This window comes from Barbus barbus (genome assembly GCF_936440315.1).
Source record: "Barbus barbus genome assembly, chromosome: 7".
NCBI classification, from domain to species: domain Eukaryota; kingdom Metazoa; phylum Chordata; class Actinopteri; order Cypriniformes; family Cyprinidae; genus Barbus; species Barbus barbus.
In genome coordinates, this window is record NC_136735.1 from 19548734 (window position 1) to 19575891 (window position 27158).

Below are 27158 nucleotides of genomic sequence, written 5' to 3' on the forward strand. Positions count from 1 at the left end.
TACACAAAATGTGTCAAAATAGCCATAACACAAAAAATGTGTTATTAATTAACACATCCTTTTTGAGAGTGCATAACCAATGAAATTATCGGAATGAAACCAATGAGACATGCGAAACGACTCAGAAAAGAAACGTTTAAGCGACTTGAAATGGCATTTGCTTCCCTTTAGATTCTATCACAATCAAATCTCTTTTGAAATTTGTGAAATGGATTAACATTTGAGCTTGTGCTGACACTAAAAGTGGCTCAGTTTATTTTCATGAGCAGAAGAATCTCTGTTAATCTACACAGTCCCCTCACCAGAGGCAATGTGTTTCAGCAAGGTCATATAAAAGACTGAAGAGTGGGAGGGAGAGAGAGAGAGAGAGAGAGAGAGAGGCTTGATGTATGTTATTTCATTTTGCTGTTAGTGTAGCATTTTCAGTATTACACACACACAGACACTGCAAACACACAAACCTGCAAACACACGCACGCACGCATGCATGCACAGGGAAGCACATTTAACCCAGACAGACATTTCTGAGGATTGGATGAAAACATTTCAAAATATTTCATCAGTTATCGGGGCAATTCACAAAGTGTGTGTGTGTGTTGAAATGTAAGCCAGGACAAGCTTTCCTAAGGGATTGTTCAAGTGTGTGTAATTATGTGTGTAATTTACGTCTCAGTTTTGTGGCTGCATGTTATTTACTGCAGTGATGCAAAGTGGAGAGTCTCAAAAGCAAGGGGGAAATTTGTGTGTGTGTGTGTGTGTGTGTGTGAGAGAGTGTGTGTGAGAGAGAGAGAGAGAGAGAGAGGAATCAGGTGGTATTCTTGCCTTGCTCGCTATTTCCTTTGAATGACAAGCTGCAAATTCCCATTGGTCATGGAAGGGAGGGTGCAAACATACACTGACACACACTTACTTCCACAGACAAACTGAAAGTCTGTATAGCCATATCTGGCGATAGTTTAAACACAGACAGAGAAAGTGAAAGAGAGATAAAACAGAAAAATCCTTTAACTTTTAGTAGCATGACAGTAGCTCAGCAACAGGACATTCTCCAAAAACATCAGATTTTTTTAGTGAATCAGTTAAAAAGATTACTTGGGTATTTAGAAAAGTCCATTTGTGACATTTCATGTTTATAATTATTATGTTTTAGAAATTATGTTTTATTCAGATGTTTTTCTATTAGTTGTTTAAATGTATATGTAGCTGTTAAGGTTTGATGTTAATACACTTCGAGTGAAATAAATACTGGTCTAACAAACTATGTAATCTGTAGACAATTAAACAAAAATTAAATTGACCAATTTAGACAGATACTTTAGCTAAAGGGTAGCATAACTGGAATTGAACTGTTCTGTAGCTTAGCTTGGCAAGCTAATGTTTCCCCAACATTGCTAAATAGCAAATAAAACTCTGTCACAATAAACAAATTTAACCGATTAACTGAAAATCTTCCACACTGGTAATCTTTGAAAGTAAAAGAAACTACATAACAAGGAAGGAAACAAATAGCTCAGCAGTACAATGTATAACGCATATCAGTCCTGTATTTTAGTGTACATTGAAACTAAATGCACAAACCTACAAATTTTAAACTAGTGATGATATATGACATCTCTAAAGATCTATTGGTAACACTTTAGTATAGAGACCAATTCTCAGTATTAACTAGGGATGGGAAGATTCCCCGATTCGCTCGGTGCATCGGCAAAAAAAGTTAGCGATGCATGGATTTAAAAAGTGTGCATCGGATACAATTTGGCATTTGTATCGCGATGCATCGTTTCTAACATATTTGCATCAGTAAAAAATTTATTTATTTATATTTAATTACCAGTAGATGCTACACTTTTATGGTTTAGAAAGTGACCAATAATCTGTGACCAATATTTTATATGTAGATTGATTTTTCTCGACACTGTTTCTCAAACGCGTTCTCTCATCACCGCTGCGCATATATACGACGAATCACAACAACACTGCGGAGACCTGAGGAAAAGCGGGGATTAAAGTACAAAACCTGACTTGAAATAGTCTAACAAATCAATCGGCGCTAAAGCGGTTATAAATGACTAATTTACTAACTAATTTGTGCTCGCTTATTCTTAAGCAACCCTTAATGTCGATCATGGATCAAATCGATCAACCATAGCAAACAGCGAATATATTTGTGCTGTTTAATGCATTTGAGACGTTTTGTTGTCCTCAGTGCATAACTGACATGTCAAGAGTAGCCTATATTTTTCATCTGTAAATGTTAGAAAGTCATGCAAATATATCCATTTTGCTGTCAGGAGTCGGCGAGGCCCGCGAGTGGACGAGCGCTGCTGCGCGCATGCACTATACAGACGGAGCGCAGTAATTCTGAGTCAAATATGCATTTTATGATAGCAGTAACTGTAAAGGGACTATTGTAATGGGTAAATAAAATGTAAGCTAATAGTTTAGTAACTAATTACTAAACTCAGATGAGTTAATGTGTGTTTCCTATAGCAGTTAAAATGTAGTTTTAATTTAGTGATTTTAACTTTTAGTTTAGTGATTGTTAATGCTTTAAAGAGCAATGTTAGATTGCAATGTTCTAATGCTATCTGTTCTAACTATAAAAGGTACAGCTGTTATAAAACCAGAGAGAAAGGCTACATGGCTATGATAGTATGTGAGAAAGTGGAAATATTATTGCATTCCTATTGGTCAGTGTTAGAGGAGCTCAGCTTAGCCTGACAGTTAGCCTGCTCTAAACCAGGTTAGCTTTCCAGCATAAGTAGCCACAGTGACTGAGGTTGATCTTTGTTAAATTTGCTATATGGAACCAAATCATTTGACAGTGAGTCAGACTAACCGAAATAAGCCTGGCCTATTTGGTAAACTTGTTTTATGAAACAGGCCTCGAGGCGTTAGAAATCAGAAGACACATAAGTTAATTTATGATTTGCTGTCTGTCTGAACCAAAGAAATAAAAGCGATCGTATTTTTTCCATTGGATCGTATTGCATCGAATCACATTGTATTGAATCGAATCGCACTGCATCGTAATAGGGGTGAATCTTATCGCATCGCTAGCTGCCTCATATATATGTTAAATGTATCGTATCGTTGGCTATGCATCGAGATGCGTATCGCATCGGCCTCAGTTATGGAGATGCACATCCCTAGTATTAACTAGTTGCTTATTAGCATGCCTCTTATTAACATATTGGCTGTTTATTAGCACTTATAAAGCAAATATTCTGTATTACCATATTCTACATCCCTAATCCTAACCAACAACTAAACTTAACAACTACCTAACTAACTATCAATAAGCAGCAAATTAGAAGTTTGAGGCAAAAGTCATAGTTAATGGTTTGTTAATTAACCTTAAAATAAAGTGTGACCGATCTATTAAACATCAATATTATGGATAGAAAGCAAAGAAATGGATTTTAGCAGTTGAAAGCTTTTTATTAGGACTCAAATTTCTCAAATGCGGAAAAGCAAGACTCTTTCCATTGAGAAGACAAGTTTTTTTAAGGGGTTAATGCCTTTGTTTTCTATTTTGTACTGTTCTCTGAGGTACACTTATAATGTTATCAAGACTTTTACATCAAAAAACAATTTAGAAATAATAAGCTTTTTTCTGTCAGGTATGCAAATACATATTTGTATGGCATGCAGGACAGCCTATCGTAATGCTCGGACCAAACATTTTGATTGGACGAACATTTTATAGTCCTAGATAAAAAATTTATTTAGAGTACTTAACTTAGGCCCCGTACAAACAGAGATGCATTTAGCTGTATAAGTAAAAATGTTGTATCGTATCGGCTTTTCGTCCAGACAGATCCTTTTGGGAGCCTGAAACCGCTATTTTCTGAAACCAGTTCCCAGAGTACCGCTACACATACTGGTCTGGCATGTATACTACATCGTTTTGAGTCGGTTTCAGTGGTTTCCTGTGTATGCAGATATTTCTTGAGATGATGCTGTGTTTATGGAAGAACAAGGGAAAAAAGATTGGATACGGAAAGGTCTGGCTTCGTGTGGATGAGCCCTTACTGATTGTTATTGGGATGTGAAGAGACTTTCAACCAGCATAATAAAAAATGTTTTTGAACCAAATCACCTACCCTACCTTTAACAAACAACATACATATTAACTAATCCAGAAATGTCTTTTCTAGAGACCGAGAAACAACCTTTCATCTCCCTGTAACTATAATGAGTCGCCAACAGTAATTCTGTTTCTGATGTACTTCATGTGCTTGTGCCACTTCCGGCAACAGAATAAATGTATGCATAAATGGATTTCAAAGGTTTCTAAAACTCTTAAAACTCTTATAATTAAAACTCTTAAAAGGCTGCAGTTCAGTTCATACTTGATTCAGCAATTATTTTGTCAAATACAAGGAATAAAAGTGAACACACTGAAGTCTTGATCCAGATTTCTGGATGCAATTAGCCTGCAGGTGACACTAAGGTGAAGAAAGCAACTCTTCACACTAACAAACAAAAATCTATAAAAGAAATTAGCATTGCAAAAAGATGTCAATAAGTGTCAGACAAGTTCAGTGGAATTTCAGACAACACAGTCTCTTTACTCTTGTTTATTTTGTCTCGACTTTCAGAAAATAACAAGCAAAGCCTTTTTCAGTGAAGCCGAAACCAGGGAGGATTTTAATCCAGTTGCTACAATATAATAACACTAAAACACAAATAAGAATAAATGCTTCAGAAGTTTTCAGACAAGAAATTCTGTGAGGGCTTGAGATGAGGGAAACTATTTATGGGAAAGTATTTAGTTGTTCATTAAGTAAAACTGTAGGGTGTTACTGATAACCATTACGGGACCTAAGACGTCCAGAGACCTTCTTCAATTATGCGCTTGTTAATTAATGAAGAAACAGCCATTAATGAATTCTCATAACACTCCACCCTCAACTGACCTAATTAAAGCAGCTGTGAGGATAAGCTGGAATAAGTTAAGTATGATAGTTCGTCCGAAGGGCGTCACTTCCTAAAAAGCTATTAAGAGGGACTGAAAAGGTACAGTATTTGTCTGTGTGTGTGTGCATGACCCATCACTGTGATGTTTTTATGAATATTGCTGAAACATGTCCTAACAGGTCCCTATTCTCTCAACAGTTTGCTGTAGAATACTTATTTTATTATTATTCATACCCATATTTATATTAAATTAAAACTACTGGCATGTTGGAAATTAGCATGAAAAAGCCGATATTAGAAACTGGTTTCTTAATCAGTATAGTAGCTACACTTATTGTAATGTATCATCTTACTGTGCCCTTATTTCTTCTGCCCATAATAAAATTCATAAATACCAACCCAAAATTTGCTAAATGTATACCAGCAACAGTTTGATCTCAGCAACAGATCTCTGTTACCTTATAATTCATTCAAAAAATTAAAAAATTAAAATAACAACTAGAATATGGAATTTTTACTTCTGATCACCCTGCAAAACAGTGTTCTTCATCCCTTTTTGCTTTTTTTGTCTTGTTTTCCAGTGCAAATGTCTAAAGATTCTTAAATCAAAAATTAAGTTTCTTAAATCAAGAAGTGTTTTTTTTTTTCTTTCTGAAAAGTGAGTTTATGATGAAAACAAGAACAAATATCTGACAATGGAGCCAGAAAATATCCTTAATTCAAAATGAAGAAGTTTTACCCACATATTAATGTTTGTTTTAAGCATAAACTCACTTTTGTTCAGTTTCTCAGAAATCTTCACTTTGCATCTATTATATTGCATCTGATATTTGCACTAGAAAACAATACAGAAATGCTCAGGATTATATATATATATAGATATATATTATTTTTTTTTGCAATGCATACTACATTTAATGACATTACTTTCTGCTATAATTTAAGGCCTTAATTTTAAGACAGTTTAAGCAGAAACACTGCTTTAAAAAGCACGCACAACCATTAAAACAAGTAAAATAACAATGAAACAATGTGATGATAAAATATTTTACCTTTTACAGAGGTAACAAATAAATAATTTCTTTATTATAGGGCAAAATATACTTTAGTGCCAATAAATATTCTCAACACTTGCTATTGGCTTAAAGGTTTTAAATTTTCTTTTTCAAAGGATCCCACCTCCACATCTCATTCCAATTATCACATAAAGCACTGAATTTAGCTGCTGTAGCTTCAGCTGCGTGAACAGTAAGAGAAGATCTCATTATCATTTAACAGAGCTAAATGATGTATCTTTCTATGCTGCTGTCTGAAACCAGCAAGAGTGTAATTAGTATGAAAGTAAGACATGAATGATGCATTATGGGTAGCTATACTATATGAATATATTTAATAATTCATCTTATGAGTCAGGCTGTGCATCAACACCTCACAAACCCTGCACTACACCCTAACACAAAGTAAACACCCTGGTACAGTGATGAGTTTTTGTTTACTGATGCTGCTATAGAAATGTGCTTTTCAAAATAGGCAGTGAATAATTTATGTGAGTGAAAGGGAACTGCCATTAACAATAAGTGGCCAATAAGGTATGTGAACTTTTTAACAGGATGATGATGTGCAAATGTTTCTTATTATGTTTAAAGATCATATTTTTCTTCTGGGAAACATCTATTTTATATAGCTTCTAAAGGGCAGTATTAAATGAAAAAATAAGTACAATTTACGCCGATCATCAATTAAAAAATCTACACTTCCCATGTTGCATCAGTGAATGTTTTCAAATTTTGTAATAGTTGTGTATGAGTCTCTCAATTGCCCTCAGTGTGAAAAATCAAACATTCACTGCTGGAAAAGGTTCAAAAATGGAAAACTAATGAATGTGCAGAACCTGGAGGATTTTGCTGATAAAAATGGCCGGCTGAACTGCTCAAAACAAACAAGGACACATGAACAACTATCACAAAACATAAAAACTTAATATTAAACCTGAATAAAAACGTATTAATAATAATAATACATTTTTATTAGTTTTTATTAATATAGTTAATAATACAGTATATTATTATTTTATCTTGTGGGATATATGTAAACATCTGTGAAATAGTGTTTTTAGGACAATTTTTATGATCATTCTAATTCAGTAAAATTATTAACATTTGGCACATTCTTCATGGTACACACACACTGACACACACACACACACATACATACTGTACAAGAATGCAAGACAAACGACAATGAACATGCACTCTACAGTGTAAGAAAGCATTTAACAATAACAAGCTGATGAGGTCAAATTGCTACATAAAGTACACACACACACACACACACACAGTCATCACTACCTGTTCATAGTTGAAGGTTTCTAGCATCCCTAAAATGAGTCCCTGAATCTCAGCCAGCTTTCCTCTCCCATACACAGGGTCCTGCAGGAGAGAACACATAGAAGAGATAAATAATTTTTTCATAGTTTTGATCACACTAGCAGAAACCTGTATCTGTCTGTACAAAGTTTGTAGAAGTAAATTTTAAAGGCATGTTCTGCAGTAAACCACAAATCAGAGAGTAAACACAGTATGTGCTGTCAGACTGCATTCACAATGACAGCTGATAACTCTCTGATGATGAAGGAGTGCAGTCTCAGAAACATCTCTCTCACACGCACACACACACACACACACAGTCATCACTAGCTGTTATCACAGGACTGCACACACTTGGGTAATTTTGCCCTCGGTAGGGGCTCAGAATGATGCAGTCACAAAGATGAAGACCTGGAAGACTCACACACATACATACAGTATCCTGTTCATTCTGACGGACAGAAACAGTACACACATTCTGTTATCAAGGGAAAAAAAACATGAAGATCCCGCAACAGCAAACATAACAGACTTCTGATCATTCATTATTTTATAATCACTCCTATTCTTACTCTCTATTTCTTCACACTTTCTCAACATGAAAAATACTGCCTTTGATAGTTAGTTCCCTTACAGTAACATATGATACTTTATTGGCCCTGATAAGATTATTATTTTTTGATCCCAATAAGGTACTTTATTGATCCTGTATGAAGAGAATAGGGCATATAACTTGGTTGTTATAGTCTACCTCCTACACACACAAGATGAATGCAGTCAATTCCCCAAGGCTAAAACCGCTTTCCCTCAGGAGAGACAATCACTCACACAAACATCTGGAATATCAAATCCCTACAGTTCAGGTTTGAAACTCAACATATGTTCTGCGAGAAGAATGAAAACTAACAAAACTCAATATATTTCGCTCTTTACAATATACCACACAAACTAGCTCCTATGGACCCTTGGCTAATGGGACATCACTCTAATCCACAGGCCCCCCCCCCCCATATGGGCCTAATGAGCCAAATTTAGTTTTATATTTTTATATAGACTTTTTAATGCTGCTCAGAGGCACTCTAAATGCAGGGTATTTGGGTATTTTTTTAAATTCAAGGAATTTGGGTATTTTTTCAAAACACACACATCTCTTAAAACCCTATTTTCACACGCTCACTAGTTTATTTAATTTGTCAGTGTATATACCTCGACTAAGGTAGAATTGCCTTAAGTAATTCCCACCGCAGTACCATTTCCACCACATTCAAAATTATGTATTATGTTTAAGAGCATCTTGTGGTATAAATTTGCAGTACATTTTTGGAATGAGATGGCTGACTTCTTTATATAATACATCATTTGATTGGAAATTAAATGCAATAATATTTTCTTCACATATTACATATCTCAGGTTTCATCTCAAGCATGAAAAAAGTACACTAACTTAACATTTTAAAATGTAACTTATTCCTGTGATGGCAAAGAGGTATACGATCCTGTTTAATGAGATACTTTTGTCATGTTCAAAAGCATTTATTAAAAATTTAAATCTTTAGTATGATTATAAATGTCTTTACAGTCACTTTTGTTCAGTTTAATTTGTCCTTGCTTAATAAAGCTTTTTGAAAAAAAAAATATTTTGAATAAAAGTTTAAATCATGTTCACATAGTAAATATGGAAATTGTTAATTTGACTATTTCTTTAGATCATAGTTTTTATTATGGAGTTATAAATAAAATAATTTAGCAGAGAAAAGGATGAACAAAGAGAAAAGAATTCACTGCAAGAGAATAATTGTCTAAAATAACATCACTTTCTATTTCCAGCAAAACTATTTCCCCCTCATCCAAATGGCTCTCATGGTTCTCAAGAGCCATGCAGTACGCCACTGGGAGCAACTATAAACCTTCTGTGAGATGTACAGTACAACTACTGCTTCAGGAAGAGACAGACAGAAAGAAGAGAGATGCTCTACTAATCACTTCAGCATGTTTGACTCAGATGAGCGTCCTTGACTAAACTCTGAAATAGATATGCATGCCACTCTAGTTGCAGGTGTTATTCAGCCTCCCAAACATCTATCACTATTCAGACGCCCTGTAAACAAGCTGTAAACAAATCCAAACATCCATGGTCAACCAAAAGAATTTCAATATTGCAATTACATTTACACCCCTTTGAACTTTGGAGAACCAGGATTTACAGTTCTCTTATAGAAATATAATGCCCCCTTACACTCCATCCACCCACATATCACAGTGCGTGAGACATGAAAAAGACTGTTATATTATTGAGATAATACTGTCGTTATAATGTAAAGAGGCTTTGCTGGTGGAAACAACATTTCCAGACTTATTCAGACTGACCAGAAATGTGATGATAAAAATTGACATCGTTCTTTCTTCTGACTGCTGTAAAATGCATTTCTCTAGATCTTTTTTTCCTTGTGGAAAGCCAAGTAAATGCAATAGTGGATGATCTAATTTGCCGCTGGAGAAAAAAACAACACAAACATAATATTTACTAGTCTCCCATGTACCTCTAAAGAAGTTTACCCTGCTATTTTACTTCACTTGTGAAAAGTGTTTATATGCATAGCAAATGAATGCTGGAAAATGAGTGAAAAAACTCCACATTGGGAGTATTTGTCTCCTCTGATCAACAATAAGAATGATCTCCACTCAGAACGCCATGTTCTCAAGAGTCTACATCCTCACATGCAATCTTGTTTTCCAGAAATATCTTTGGCAGATTACTAAAGCAGGTAAATATTCCATACATTCCAGGTCATATCAGTTTAAGGTGGTTATCTGGTTGGCTACCAACACAGTCTAATAGATCTAACCAGGAGTGTGTTTCCAAAAGCAGCATCAGAAGCAGCAAGTTCTGCCGTTACCAACATAGTTCTAAGATTAGGTGCTTCCAAAAACCATAGCTCCAATGAACATTTGCAAACAGCATCGCCACCAGCTTGGTCTGGTGCAGACCACGGCCCCCTCTCTTAGAAGTCTGTGGAGCGCAAACAAATTGGAAATCAATTCTAAACCTTGAATTACATAATGATAATAAATACAGCAATAAGGAAGCACAGTGCGTACAGCTGCAGGTGCCTCTGCCCAGGTGTAAGTGCACATTCAAGACGACACCTGTTAATTATGTAATATATTGATTGCGATCATTTGTTAGTATAAATTGACAGGGTTCTTTCTAACCTTTCCTGTTCCTTGTCAGTGGTGCATTTGCATTCACAGCAGCGCACTAATGATTACACGCTGTGAGCAAATGCCATCAAATGTCACCATCAGCAGCCGGGCAGAACCAGAGCTGCTCAGATAGATGCTGAGGCAGGGAGATTAATGAATCAACATGGGCCACAAAAAAAGAGACTATTACTGAATCCTAATGAACATGAACAATGTCAAAAACTATAGTGACAGCAAATGTTTTGTCTTAGATTTACTTTCACTTTAATGTGTGTTTCTTGGTGATGTACAGTACCGTTCAAAAGTTGGGTCAGTAAGGGATTGGTAATATTTTTAAATGTTTTTGAAAGAGGCCCCTACTGTCTACCAAGGCTGCATTTATTTGATCAAAAATATAGTAAAAACAGTAATATTGTGAATTTAAAATAAGTGTTTTAAATGTGAATATATTTTAACATGTAATTTATTCCTGTGATGCAAAGCTGAATTTTCAGCAGCCATTACTTCAGTCATCAGTGTGAAATGATCCTTCAGAAATCATTCTAATATGCTGATTTGCGACTAAAGAATAATTTCTTATTATCAATGTTGTTGCATTATTATCAATTATCAGGATTCTTGTGTTCAGTACTGTCTTTACTGATACTTTTGATCAATTTAATGCATCCTTGCTGAAAAGTACACATTTTTTCAAGAAAAAAGGTACTTCAAAACCATTTTTTTTCATTAATTGTGACTGTAATTTAAAAATTATTATTTTATAAGCTCATATGTAAAAAAAATTATTATCCTTTGTATCCTAACTCTACAGTAACTGATGTGTTTTAACATCTTATGAATAGTCATATGTATTTGCGTATTGGCAGCATTTAAAAAAATGGCTAATAAAGGCACTTAAACATCAGGAATTGTTTTTTTATGATCTAATCTAAAAGGAGAACCGTTTACTCCAAATAACCATTAAGAACAACTTTAATACTGGTTTAAAATACAGCACATCAGTTAAGTATAATAAACATGATCTCTTTAAACTATAACTCTTTACATATGAGCTAAATAAACAACAATTTGTTTATTACAGTGAAAATGAAAGAAGAACTCACTATTTGCATAAATCCTACTACTGTATTAAAAATACAAATTCTAAACTATAAACTAATAGTTTGCAAGTAAGTGGTTTGTAATAAATTGTGAACAAAATATCAAAAATTTTAACATTAGTGTATATTTGCAAACCACTGAAAAAAAATCATAAGCACTGATTCAAAAGAAATCACAGAGGTTCTAATGACAGCAGGTTGAAGCAGAGTGCTGGTGTAATAGCACTGATAAGGAGGGGGGAGAATGATGATCGATGGGGGAAAGCTGACAGCACTGAATGTGTGTAGATGAAAACAGATAAAGGCCTTCCACTGCCCAAAGCATCAACTGATTCATGAGTTGCGGCATCGATCTCGTGGAGAGCAAAAATGTGTGTGTGTGTTTGAAACGGCTACACCAGGCTCTGAATAGAAAAGCAAATATGAGAACTAACTGTGGATTCTGAGAAAGCTTGCGCCAAAAAAGCAAATATTTAAAGGTTGCATCTGTAGATGCCATTGTAAGCAACTAATCCTACAGTATTTAACATGTATATAGCATATCCTGCCATACTGAAGAGGTCTGAATCCCTTTGATTCAGAATGTTTGTAATTTTCATAAAATTCAATTGAACATAAATGTCAATATATATACTACTGAATAAAATTCTAAGAAACAGAATATTAGAAAATGTGCTTGTAAATAAAAAGGATAAATATTGAGCACAGATTGCATAACATTAAAAACGTAATCAAACACAAAAAGTGTAAACAAAGAACAAATGTTCAATAAATATGACAATAAATAAATCAAGTGATAAACATGTACTTTTTGGGGTTCACACAATTATATAATGTAATAAAAAGTGTGTGTCAACCTTATGTTGAACTTCAAAGTAATTTTAACTTGATAATCTGATTCAGATCATCTGAATTGTTATTAAAAAAATAACAGCAACACACCATAATTTGAAGTGTATAAAAGCTAATTTATGGCCCATAGCAACTGCACAAACCTGATGTTTAAAAGTTTCAAGACGGTAGATTTGTTGACATATCCAGAGCAGTTGAATTTAGAGTCTGTGTAAATGTCTGTGAGTGTGTCAACAGTTTTGCACAAATAAGAACCATGGGATTTTGAGCTTGAGCCTGCTACCCTATTGTCAAGTCAGAAGGCTTTAAGTCTTTCCAAACAAATCCCACAGAACAATAACATCTCACACGTACCACAATCACTGGAACACACTGAACGACCTCTGAACATGCACACAATGACTGGCAGTTTAGTAACAGGCAGGCATTAAAACAGCCTAGTTTTAAGCTAAACTGAATGAGCTGTTAAAAACAACAAGAGCATGTACTTACCTGTAGGATGCGCTGAATGATGGCAGGTGGGGCGATAAAACTGGACATGCTGTTTAAGACTTTCATAGTGAGCTCTTTTAATGCTGAGGAAAGAGAGACACAATGAGGACTGACTGAGACCTCAGCTAAATTAATTATACACTAGAGCTTCACTGAAGTCTGTGAAATTAGTAAAAAAAAAAAAAAAAATTACATTATTTTTATCAGTTTTAATCATTTTCATTTTAAAAAACAAAAGAAACTTTAAAGCACTTAATTAATGCCTATTTTGAATTTTCTATGAGGATTAGGGATAATCTATTTAGAATCAAACCTCATCAAAAAGCTAAAACTACTGAAAATCCAGTCTTCTCATGGCACTGTACTAGAAATGAGAAGTTATTGTTGGAGAAAAATGAAATCGTTAACAACAGATCAATCATTAGCTTATTCGGACTTCAAGTGCATCTGGAAAACTGCTACTTCCAAGTTGGGTCTTCATTATTACAACAAGTTACACATTCATGTCTGAAAAATAATATGGACGTTTTCTATTGCTTTCTATATTTTTATTTAATTTTATTTTTTTAAATAGTTTTAATTTATCACTATTAATACACAATATCTACCGCAAACCTTGAAAATTAGAAATAACCATACTTTTTTGTAAGCAATTATGTAAAAAATGGCAATTGAAATAGACAAAATGGATTAAAGCTGCAACAGCGTTGAAAGGTACCTCACACCTGGGCTCACCACCACCCGATGGCTTTAGAAAGACAGCGAACAATGGGCAATATGCATTTAAAGGGGTAAATATAGAAGGAATATGTCAAAAGCATATATATGTGCCAAAATTTCAGCTACCAGGTGGTGGCGCTATGACTATAACTGGATATTGGCATGTAGATGTCTTCAGGCCAGCACTTTTATCAAAGTTTGGTACAGACTGAACATGGTATGTTTTAGTTGGTGTAAAACATGACATATCCTGTTGCCAATAGGTGGTGCTATGATGATATAACTGAATATTGGCATTTAGAGGTCTTCTGGCCAGGACTGTGAAATGTGGTGCAGATTGGACATTGCATATTTAAGTTAGTGTAAAACAAGTCATTCCCTGTTGCCAGCAGGCGGCACTATGGTTGTAACTGAATATTGGCCCTTCAGACCAGGACTCTTATCGACCGTGTGGAGTTTGAGGCAGAACGGACATTGTAGGACACAAGTAGGGCTCGCTGCAGTCCACAAGATCCAGGGGGCGTGGTTGGATCCACATCTAGGGGGTGGAGATTGGTAGGTTTAGGGATGGAGATTGGTAGGTTTAAGGGTGGAGATGGGTAGGTTTAGGGGTGGAGATGGGGTGGTTTTAGGGATCCGGGGGTGGAGATGGGTAGTTTTAGCTATATGTAAGGTGGGAGGAGTTGGATCTGGATCCAACCACGCCCCCTGGATCTTGTAGGCTGCAGCAAGACGCTCCTCAAACTGCAGAGGAAAGCACTTTAACTGAATATGGACATGTGTTCAGGACAGAACTCTTATCAAACATGTGAAGCTTGGGGCAGATCAGACATTGTATGCCTGAATTATAACAACTTCCTGTTTCATGGCGAAACATTGAAGTTTGTCAGGCTGCCATGGACACGACCTTCAACGAAAACTCAAGATCTTCACAATTTAAAATCACAAAGGGCTTTAGATTAGACTGACCAAATTTGGTGTTGATCTGTTTAAATCTCTAGGAGGAGTTCGTTTAAATACATTGCCTGAAAATGGCAAAAATGGCACAAAACGCTGAGAAAATTCAAAATAACTGACTTACTATTGGGTTTTCAGATTTCGTACCGGGGGGGGACTTTTTTGTAGGTATTGGTGTGTTACATGTGTCTACCAAATTTCGTACATGTATGTGAAATACAGGTCGAGGAGCACTTCGTTGAAATTTTATAGGTGGCGCTATCAAGCCATTTTGCAACAACCACTTCTGAATACCATATCATTTGGAAAAGAGTATTGTTGTCATCATTTCAGAAGTAAGAGAATAAATATCATAGGATGAGAATGAGGGGCTTTTTTATATTGTTGAATATTTATTCTTATAGGGGCACTGGAGTTACAAAGGTTGAGAACTGCTGCTACACTGTGGATAAACTCCAAACTAGTGCTTGTGTGTGTTTGTCTCACCCTCTGAGGTGTGTTTGGTGTCGGCTCCTTTGAGTAGTTTCTGTGGTGACATCATCGCCTCGAGGAGAGGAAACCACAGAGCCTGAGAGTGACAGAAGATTGATGTACACACACAATGAGAGAGAGAAATGTAAAACCAGGAATAAGAAGATCAATACATCCTGTTCATGAAAAACACAGCTCAGGTTGATCGGACAGTGCACACACACACACACACACACACACACCTCTCTCTGCTGCTGGTTGAGACCGTGCGAGCTCCTCTGACACAAAGCAATGATGTCATGCAGAGCTTCCTCCACTCTCTGTAACAGATTCGGCACTTCATCACCTGTCTCCTCCTCCTCACCATCGGGTTTGTCTGCCTCTGAGCCATCCAGGGCAAGTTTGTGGAGTTTGCCCTTCAGGGTCTGAGAAGCAGAAATCAACAGATCGATAGCGCATTTCCACCTGCCCTTTCTGTCTCACCAGGGATATTTAAGACACTGTTCTCTGAAACACCATCTAAATGAGCTGGCCATTTCTGAGGGTGATTTCACACTGGCTGTTTAGTTCGAAACAAGGCACAGTTTGCGTGAAAACATGGTAATGAGAAAGCTGCCGTGCAGAACGGAAGCAGTACCGAACCTGAGAATATCTGTAGGAGGTGGTCTGAGTTTGCTTGCCCTGGAACTGTGGCACAATTTGCATGATTATGAAAGCAACTCGGACTCGGGTGTGCCCTTGTTTAGGAAGTAAAGTAACCTGCACATGCATTTTAGCCTGATGACAATGTCATTAATTCAACAAAACGCACATAAGGGATGACAGCTAGCGTGTAGTGTAATTGGGCATAATGAGTGCAATCAGAGCGGCAAAAAGCTGAGTTTATGCAACACACAGAGAGAAGACGCCAGTGTCCTTGCACATTTTAGGACCAAATAACCATAATAAAAAATATTGACCCACATACCCACAATGTTGTTCTGTTCTGTTTTATATCATGTGCTGTGCACAATTGTGGTGATGAATGCTTTATGCATGATGTGTGAACGTGTGGCATGAAATAAAAATAACTTTGTCAAATGTAATGTTAATGTAATGTGTATATCCATACTAAAAATACACTACCATTTGGAGTTGGAAAGATTTTTTTGTAATGGTTTTTGAAAAAAATGCCTTATGCTCACCAACGCAGTATTTATTTGATTAAAATACAGTAAAAACTGAAATATTGTGGGGAAAAAAAACTATTACAATTAATGTTTTCTACATTTTTACACATTTATCATATATTTTAATCGATGTTGAAAACATTGCAGCTTCATATTTGTATGGAAACTGTGATTTGTGTTTGTTTGTTTGTTTGTTTGTTTGACGAATAGAAAGTTCAAGTTGCATTTATTTCCAAGCAATGTAAATATACAATGTAAGACTTTACTGTCATTACAAGATAAAGTATTACTTTTGGTATTCTCACTATTAGCTAGTTGTCTATTATTAACATATTGGCTGTTTATTAGTATTTATAAAACACATATTCTGCTTGACCATAGTCTACATTCCTGATCCTACCCAATACCTAAATTTAACAACTACATTACTAACTATTAATAAGCAGGAAATTAGTAGTTTATTGAGGGAAAAGTCATAGTTAATGGTTTGTTAATAGTTAGCACTGGACCTTAAAATAAAGTGTCCTTAATTTTTTACTGACCCCAAACATTTGAATATATTTTGTGTAAGCTGGTGGTCCACATCAACAAGTGCAAAAGTCTATAAGTCTAATGTAGCTTTTCATTCATGCATTCCATCTGCAATATTTTTTAATCATTGGTTAAATGTGCTATGTGCCAGAAAGTCTTTAGTTGTTATGCTGCATCTCACTTTTCAGCATCTCTTGTTATGATCGCCAATGCTGAAATTCAACTTTGAAAAAGCCCAAACTCACTGGCATTCTGTTACATGCTGCTCCATTACAGCGGTTTTTAAATGCAAAAACATGCCCTGCAGGAACATCTGCTTACTAATGTATTGCTTGACTTGCTCTGACATTAGTAAAATTGTTCATTATGGAATATATGTTTGGGACAGGGGACAGAGCATGTGATTGTGTTATTTTTTTTTTTATAATTATTGCACAAAATCAACACGTTAAATTGAGAGCCTTAGAAATATAATAATAAAAAGGCTGGCGGCTCATACAAAATCCTCATCTTGATCATTCTTTTTGCTACCAAAAAGACTGCAGTGCTCCCAGTTCAATTTAAGACGTATGAACATGGGTAAATCCATTCTGCAGAATTACACAATTTTTTATAAAAATCTAAATCAGTGCTGCAGATTCTGCTATTGCTAAAAACTGCTAAAAAATTCAGTTAAACTAAAAGCTGATATCAAACAAATTGTCCGGATTTGGAGAAATCCAGTCATTTCAATACACTGAATGCATGCTTTGCAAGGGACTGCATTACGCCGAGTTGGCACTGCATGGTTTTCAAAGTCACCGTTGTTTTCACATTGCACGACTATCTGGGGTAGCTTTCAGTTGCTGCTGTGTTCACATTCCATGATGGATCAGCGACAGAAGGTTACACACTGCATGACTTTACAATAGGAAGAATCGCCGACAACTCTGTCTGATCTGCAAACTAGAGGGAAATCGTGGCCTAATGGTTAGAGAGTCGGACTCGTAATCCAAAGGTTGCGGGTTTGAGTCTTGGGCCGGCAGGGATTGTAGGTGGGGGGAGTGAATGTCCAGCGCTCTCTCCACCCTCAATACCACGACTGAGGTGCCACCACATAAATGGCTGCCCACTGCTCCGGGTGTGTGTTCACGGTGTGTGTGTGTTCACTGCTGTGTGTGTGCACGTTGGATGGGTTAAATGCAGAGCACGAATTCCGAGTATGGGTCACCATACTTGGCAGTATGTCACTTAAAAAAAAAAAAAAAAAAAAAAAAAAAAAAACACTACAGCCAAACACATGAGAAGTGATAAGGAAATAATGCAAGATCACGCTGATATTATAAGTCCTTCACGAGCACACAATAATTAACAAAGATGACATCCTTTTTAACAACATCTGCTGAGAAAATTTTATATACAAATCTGAGTACTTGAAAGTGAAACAAACGTTATAATGAGTTTACTTCTAGCCAACAAAAGCCCTCAAAGTGAGGAAAAATAAAAATGCAATAAATATTTCGTCCTTTATAGAAGAATATTATTTACAGGAAAAACCCTAACCCCCTATTGTGTTTAATTATTTTTTTTTATTTTATATATGTTTGTGTGTGTGTATATATATAGCCTATATATCTTCTTGTACCTGTTCTGTATATTCTAATGCAAAAATGTACCGATACTGCCAAGTTGTTTGTACATAAGTAATATGTTTAATAAAAAACTTCTGTCCATCATAAAATAAAAAAAATCGGATCAGGTTTGATTTTCTGCGTTTTCGCATCCGTAACATGCATTTTGATAGGAAAGGATGACGAATATGAAAATTTACATTAAATGGCATCCAGTTTTTTATATCGACTATGCATTCCGTTAGTTTCTCAATTTGGTGTGTTTCACTGGGCTGCGAAGAAATATAGAGTTGAGTATCATCAGCATAACAGTGAAAACTAACACCATGTCTCCTCATAATATCTCCCAAGGGTAACATGTAAAGCGTGAAAAGTAACGGCCCTAGTACTGAGCCTTGAGGTACTCCGTACTGCACTTGTGATCGATATGATACCTCTTCATTCACTGCTACGAACTGATGGCGTTCAGATAAGTACGATTTGAACCATGCTAATGCACTTCCACTAATGCCAACAAAGTGTTCTAGTCTATTTAAAAGAATGTTGTGGTCGATAGTGTCGAATGCAGCGCTAAGATCCAGTAGAACTAATAAAGAGATACAACCACGATCAGATGATAGAAGCAGGTCATTTGTAACTCTAATGAGAGCAGTCTCAGTACTATGCAGTGGCGGCTGCTGGTCTTTCAAAGAGGGGAAGCTAATTTTCGGCCTACATCATAAAAATTGTCCATTTATTTATACGTAAATTCTGCCATCGTGTGCAGTTTGCTAGCTGGCTAGTCCACCGCCTGGCCTACTGTATGAATGAATGAATAAACAAACGATGTAAAAAACATATTAAACTCGACGGAGGAAATGTGGGAATTAGGTAAAACTGAAACAAGGAATGTGGTGTATAATTGTGTGAAATGTATAATGAAAATTGGCCAGCAATTTCGCATTTTACATTTGTTTGTCTCTCTGTGCTCATGCTGTATTTTGATGTAGCCAAATTCTCAATAAAACTGTTTTCCTTTATATATTTTACTGTTTATGTTGTCAGTCAACGGGATAAATATGAAACAGTGACTGAAACGCAGCCCTTTAAGAATACATAACCAGCTCTCCCTCCCAAGAAGTTAGTCTGCACAAAAATCCTAATTTATAATCGAGTCGTCGTCTGATGAAATCAAATATTACACACAAGATAAGACAATTCCTGTGCTGTGGTTTCAGCTATAAATTAGATGCATGTAAAATTAGAGAAGCAACATAATATCTATTTGAACTGAACGCGCTGCTCCTCTCAGCCGCTCACTGAACAGAGAAAGCGGTGCGTGCGTGCTCACCTCGCGCCGTTGCGGCAGTACCAGCGATCACAGAGACTCACTAGGGTTTGTCAAAGAAGTCACTAGATTTGTCGCTAGTCGCTTTTGGGGAAAAAGGTCGCTATGGTGGTCTGAAATGTCGCTAAGTTGGCAACACTGGCTCGAATAGCTTCAGCATCAGCGACTTCTTATAGGACACAATCGCTGTCAATCAAAAGGAGATGCAGTCTTTCGACAGACCCTCCAATCATCACGCAGAAGCCCGGAGTCCAGCCCCGCCCCCTCCTCCATTCACCCCCAGAGACGCTGAGCGTCCGTGGGCGGTACATAATCGCAGGATTTATCCTATGAGCGTCTAGTTTCGAAGCACTGAAAAAAACCATTGAAGTCAACGGACGCTAGGCTTCAACAGGGAAGTACACTGTGACGCTACGGGAATATATGAGAAGGAAATCGAGTCACCTGCTATTTGTAGCTGATTCTGAACAAATGATCTTCGAGATGAACGTGTTCTAACGCATTTTTAATCAATAAAATGTTAACACAATAGTACATATTTGACCATAAATTTTTTGACATTATAGGGGAAGCCAAGCTTCCCTTGCAGTCTTAAAGAAATCCCCACTGGTACTATGATACGGTCTAAATCCAGACTGGAATTCCTCACAAATACTATTTTTCTCTAAGAAGGAATATAATTGCGAGGATACTACCTTTTCTAGTATCTTTGACAGAAAAGGGAGATTTGAGATCGGTCTGTAATTAACTAAATCTTTGGGGTCAAGTTGTGTTTTTTTAATGAGGCTTAATAACAGCCAATTTGAAGGTTTTGGGGACATATCCTAATGACAGTGATGAATTAATAATAGCCAAAAGAGGATCTATGACTTCTGGAAGCAGCTCTTTTAGTAGTTTAGATGGAATAGGGTCTAACATACATGTTGTTGGTTTAGATTATTTAACAAATTCATACAATTCTTCCTCTCCTATAGTAGAGAATGAGTGAAATTGTTCCTCAGGGGATCTATAGTGCACTATCTGATGCGATATTGTAGCTGACGGCTGCATGGTTACAATTTTATCTCTGATAGAATCGTTCTTGGAAGTAAAGTAGTTCATAAAGTCATTATTGCTGTGATTTTGGGAAATGCCAACACCTGTTGATGCTTTATTTTTTGTTAATTTAGTGACTGTATTGAATAAATACCGGGGGTTATGTTTGTTTTCTTCTAGAAGAGACGAAAAGTAATCAGATCTAGCAGTTTTAAATGCTTTTCTGTAGGATAGGGTATTTTCCAGCCAGGCTATACGAAATACCTCTAGTTTTGTTTTCCTCCATCTGTGCTCCATTTTCTGGGCTGCTCTCTTTAAGATGTGAGTGTGCTCATTATACCACGGAGTCGGACTGTTTTCTTTGATCTTCCTTAAGCGTAAAGGAGCAACTGTATCTAAAGTGCTAGAAAAGAGAGAGTCCATAGTTTCTGTTACATCAAGTTTTTCTGCGCTGTTGGATATGCTGAGGAATTGAGATAAATCAGGAAGATTACTTACAAAGCAGTCTTTTGTGGTAGAGGTGATGGTTCTATCATACTTGTAACAAGGTGTAGAATTTACAGTTTTAGCTATATGGAGTTTACACAAGACTACATAATGATCTGAGATATCATCGCTTTGCTGCAGAATTTCAACACCACTAACATCAAATCCATGTGACAGTATTAAATCTAGAGTATGATTTTGACAATGAGTAGGTCCGGAAACGTGTTGTCTAACCCCAATAGTGTTCAGAATGTCTATGAATGCTGATCCTAATGCATCTTTTTCATTATCGACATGGATATTAAAATCACCAACAATTAAGACTTTATCTGCAGCCAGTATTAACTCAGATAGAAAATCAGCAAATTCTTTAATAAAGTCTGTGTGGTGCCCTGGTGGCCTGTATACAGTAGCCAGTACAAACATCACAGGGGATTTATCATTAACACGTGTTTCTCTAGATAATATTATGCGCAGCACCATAACTTCAAACGAGTTATACTTAAAGCCTGCCCTCTGAGAAATACTGAGAATATTGCTATAAATTGTAGCAACACCTCCCCCTTTACCTTGCGGACGTGGCTAATTTTTATAGCAGTAATCTTGGGGGGTGGACTCATTTAAAGCAATGTATTCATCTGGTTTTAGCCATGTTTCTGTCAAACAGAGCAAATCTAGATTATTATCATTGATCAAATAATTTACAAAAAGTGCTTTTGTAGAAAGGGACCTGATATTCAGTACGCCAAGCTTTATCAATTGTTTCTCTGTATTGTAAACATTTTTTATTTGTTGAACATCAATTAATTTGTTACTCTTAATTTGGTTTGGACGTTTTCTGTATTTTCTAGTTCGGGGAACAGACACAGTCTCTATAGTGTGATATCTGGGTGAAGGAGTCTCTATGTGCTGAGAATTAGCATCACAGAGACTTCTGTGATGTAAAGCGGCTAGCAGACGGTCGGTTTAGCCAGTCTGTCTGCTTCCTGACCTGGGCCCCAGTTAGTCAAGTACGAACTCTAAGACTATGTGCCATATTTCTAGAGAAAAGAGTGGCACCACCCCAGGAGGGATGAACACCATCTCTTTTCAACTAGTCAGGTCTGCCCCAAAAACTCGTCCAATTATCTATAAAGTCTATGTTATTCTGCGGGCACCACTTAGACATCCAGCCATTGAGTAACGACAGTCTGCTATGAATCTCATCGCCACGATAAGCAGGGAGCGTACCAGAGCATATTACAGTGTCTGACATTGTACTTGCAAATTCACACACCTCTTTAACATTATTTTTAGTGATCTCCGACTGGCGAAGTCGAACATCATTAGCGCCGACGTGGATAACAATCTTACTGAATTTACGTTTAGCATTAGCCAGCACTTTTAAATTTGCCAAGATGTCAGGCGCTCTGGCTCCTGGTAAACAATGGACTATGGTGGCTGGTGTCTCTATTTTCACATTCCGTACAATAGACTCGCCAATAACTAGAGCACTTTCACCAGGTTTCTCAGTGGGTGTGTCACTGAGCAGGGAGAACCTGTTTGATGTTCTGATCGGAACGGAAGAGTGGTGTTTTGACCCGCGACTAGGCCGCCTTACAGTCACCCAGCTGCCCTGCTGCACGGGCTCTACCGGAACCGAACAATGTACAGGACTCCCTGAGCTAGTCACATCCAAAGCAGTACCTACAGCCCTCACATTCTTACTATCCTCAAATAAAGTTTGGATGCGTGTCTCTAATTCTGAAACCTTCTCTGTCAGCCTAACTATTTCCCTGCATTTATCACATGTGAATCCCTCGTCGCCGACAGAGAGAGATAAACTATACATGTGACATGAAGTGCAAACAACAATAGCAGGAGAAGAAGCCATTACTCACCGTGACTGATGAATGATACCAACTTAAATTACCACTTATCACTGATGTTTGATGAACTCGTGAAAAACGGAGCGAGAGAGAAATGAAAACGGAGTGAGAAAAAAGAAAACAATAATAGGCGCGAATAGAAACGCGAATGGAATGGTTTTAAAAAGCGAACGATCAAATTAGTTAGATTAGTTTGATAGACAATACCAGAAATATGGTGGGAATTAAGTTATATATTATCACTTTAAACAACAGAGAGTGACAGTAAGGTAAAGATTCAATAAAAAAGCAGAGCTAAAAACGCAAACCTCTCAGCAGCACAACAGACAGGGACAGACTGAAGCAATCGATCACCAAGTGAAATTCTATTTCCGTGATATAAAGCGAAGATAGTCCTGGTCTTCATTAAGCATCTATTTGTAAACATCCTGTCCTTGATGTTTAAGTGCCTGTAATAAGATCTGCTGACTGGACCACTCTCCTTAGAACTTTGTACTTCAGGGCAGTGCAGCTCCCACACCAGACTCTGATATGCCTAGTCAGGACACATACACTTACAGATGCTGACCAGGATGTGATGGCATGCCAAACTTCTCTAATTTGTGCAGAAAATCTGCTGACATGCTATTCTGACCACAACGCTGGTGTGACAATGTCAGGTTAACTTCTCTGTGATGGTTATTTTTGAGAAAATGCTGACCCTCTCGACTCAAGTTTCCATCAATGTTAGGTCAACCAGTCTGGAGTTGTACTGGTCCAGAGAGAGCTGAACTGTCAAGATAGAGGTCACAGTCCTATCACCATACTGCCTTGGTTTCAACTTCTATTAAGCAGCCTCTCCATGTTGAATCAGAGTGACCAGTGACCAGTTTAACTTTGCAGCCATGTCTGGTGAAACACTCATGGATTAATAAAAGCAAGAGGAGTGGGAATAAGCTTACAACCTTGGGGGACTCCATTGTTCAGAGTCACAGCAAAGGATATGTTTGTCCCTACTTACATCACCTGTAGGCATCTCATTAAAAAGCCCAACATTTTATACCTATACCTAGGGACGTCATCCACTACCCTCCCCATTATTGATTTTCTCAAGTGTTACTCAATCTATTCATTATCAACAATATGACAAGAAAAACTTACAAATTTATTATTTTATTTTTTTCATAAAAATTACCACAGACATAAAAGAGAATACTCAAGTATCATCAGCAAATCTTGACATGGCTCAGCGATTTACTGCAGAGCAAGTTCGCAATCAAATATTAGCATAATTTAATGGTGGACCTGATGACAAAGCTGTCGGTGAACAAATGACTGATTCTGAAGATGATGAAAATGAAAATGTTTTGAGAGTAACATATCAAAAAGGCCCACAATCCCCAATATGAGCCAGATGATGAATGTACCTGGAATGTAAGTGGGGAAGCAGTTGCTCAAAATGGCCTTTGAAGTTCCAACAGAAATCAAAACATACTTTATTTTATTACTTTGTTCTTGTTATTAAAATATCAGGACAGTTTTATACTATTGGGCCAGTTTAGAAACCCAGCTTAGAGCCCTGCATTTCAGCCCGGGCCCGACGGGCCACGACTTTTTTACGCCTCTAGAGCCGGGCTTCGGGCCAATTTCCACTTCATAGTTCAGAGGCGGGCCGGGCATCAGGCCTGTTTTGGGTTTCTCCTTATTTTATATTGTAGACGTCTATCGTTTAGTGATGAAAAAATTGCGGCGCTGGTGGAAACAACACGAGACCATGCCGCGACTGAGAGCAGCTCGATGGTGTTTAGTGTCCCGCAGCAGTAGCAGGTGCGCAAGTGACATCAGCGCAGCGGAATAGTTCTGCGTTCAAATGCACGCAATAGGCTAAAGTTTGCTGCAAAACCCCAGCAAACATAACCATGAATGTGTCTGCGGGAAATAGTAAGGAGATATTTGAATTATTTACTAATAAACTAATGTTTTCTGAGTCTGTGTCGCAAGGATGAAGTTGCTGATCCTGACTCGCCGTCTCCTCATTAGATGCGCCTTTAGAGAGAAATGCATCTTTATTGATTATGATTAAGATTATAATAAAAGAGTTTTTGTTTTAATTTTTTTTATTTCGTTAAGTGATAATTTAAAGCTTTCTATAGATATATTTATCATGTCTGTGAGGCATGTATTCGCTCAGCTTCGGTTCATTTTTGTGAAGCGCTCCTGTTCAAGACAAGACGGCAGAAAGCGCATCATGTTTGTTTTCTTTGTTTTATAAAAGAACTACCCTTTGTTGGTATTGTGAGTGCACACAAATAGAAGTAGACCCTTTACAGGTCCGAATGATGTATTACTCTTACCTTTATCAAAAAAATGACAGCGTAGGCTATTTTAATTTGTTTCCACTGAAAAAAATCCAAAGCTGGTGCCTCCATGTCCTGCAGAGCGCGCTTTAGCTTCCACTCTCCACACAAACTTAGATATAGGCTAGCGCACATTATTATTATAGCGCAGGTTTAACGTTTAAACATTGTTATATACTTGAACTGTTTTAGTATATCTATAGACTTTATTTTAGGCAAGTCGTGATGATATGAGAAGGCTAAATTGATCAAACATAGGCTATGATCAGCTCATGCCGCTGGCCGCTTGGTCGTTACTTTAAAAAAAACAAAAACTTATAGGCTATTTAACGAACAAAAATGCTCCAAACGTTTTTCTAAATTAACTTTATAAAAAAACAAAACGAAATATAATAATTTTGCCATTACACACAAAACTGAACTATTTTAATAGCCGAAACAGTAGTATAAACTGTTTTAGGAGAAGAGGGAAAAAAAGACGGGCTCGGGTCGGATTCGGGCCGGTAATTCTGATAAGCTGTCGGACGTAGGCCGGGCTAGGGCCTGAGCGTCTCGGGCCAGGGCCGGGCTAGGGCCTAAATTTGAGGCCCGTGCAGGGCTCTAACCCAGCTGTGTTAGATAAAGACCTGATTATGTAATAATAATACATATTAGAGCTATATTTACAAATATCCTGGCTCTACCAAGCTTTATAATGGAAGTGAATGGGTGTTGAGATCTTGAAATCCAATAAAGTGCATTTATTAATGAATGATGAATGAATGAAGGCATTCATTTCCCCCCCAGTAGCCATTTGGAGTACTTTTTATAATGGGTGGATGCTCTTTATTGGACTTCAAAATCTCAACACCCATTCACTGCCATTATACAACTTAGAAAAGCCAGGGCATTTTTTAATATAACTCTGATTGTATTTGTCTGAAAGAAGAAAGTAATTCACACCTACGATGACTTGAGGGTAAATTATGGGGTGCTTTTTATTTTGGGTGAACTGTCCCTTTAAAGCAAGCATGGATCCTCTTGCCCAGTTTCTGAATCTGCTGCAGACTTGTGTGGTGTGATGAGCTCAAACCTGTAGCAGCACTTCAAAAGCTCCCTGCACATCTCCCTTCTTCTCCAGCAGGTAGGCAGTGGCCTCATGCAGCTTGTGTTTCTCTGTGATCTGTGATTAGACAAGACAGAGATAAGTCTGTCAATTGTGTTGCAGTCAAATTGTCAAGATTATCAAGACAAATGATCCACTCCAAGCCGCCCACTGGATGAACACGCTCAGACTCAGACTGAGAGAGTGTTTAGGTGAGATTGTTTGTTTGTGAGGAGACCATTTCCATAATGAAACATTCAAACACATTCTGAAACTAAAGTAAAAAGAGGGTTACGCGGAAAGCAGAGAAACACGAACTGGCATCCATGAATACAGTTGAATCCATGAATACAAAAATAGGGCAGCTGAGAGCGAGCTCAGAGAAAAAAAGACAATACAGGCTGACATAAACAGCAACAAGCAGATGGATCTAGATATGGAGACATACACAAAGAGCATTGAAACAAGAATAAGGCAAGATGGCAGGACTTTAGAGCTGCTGTATATGCATGCGTGTGTGCAAGGTGTCTGTTCAAATATTTAGCAGGTGCCACTCTTCCTCTGTAACAGTATTGATTCTCTCGGTCTGTCTCAGCGCTTCAGCACAGCAGATATCTCCCATCCCTC

General features: G+C 37.1%; 1 protein-coding gene across 1 annotated transcript in view; it reads right to left on the bottom strand.

Moving 5' to 3' along the window:
* LOC306872817 (vacuolar protein sorting-associated protein 8 homolog) overlaps nucleotides 1–27158 on the bottom strand; it is a 121916-nt gene that overhangs the window by 31111 nt on the left and 63647 nt on the right. The window contains exons 36-40 of the mRNA XM_079421673.1: nucleotides 26520–26609; nucleotides 15328–15510; nucleotides 15101–15182; nucleotides 12938–13020; nucleotides 7272–7352 (exon numbers count right to left, since the gene is read on the bottom strand). Of these exons, the coding sequence (XP_079277799.1) occupies nucleotides 7272–7352; nucleotides 12938–13020; nucleotides 15101–15182; nucleotides 15328–15510; nucleotides 26520–26609 (519 nt within the window). The remainder of the gene's footprint in view (nucleotides 1–7271; nucleotides 7353–12937; nucleotides 13021–15100; nucleotides 15183–15327; nucleotides 15511–26519; nucleotides 26610–27158) is intronic.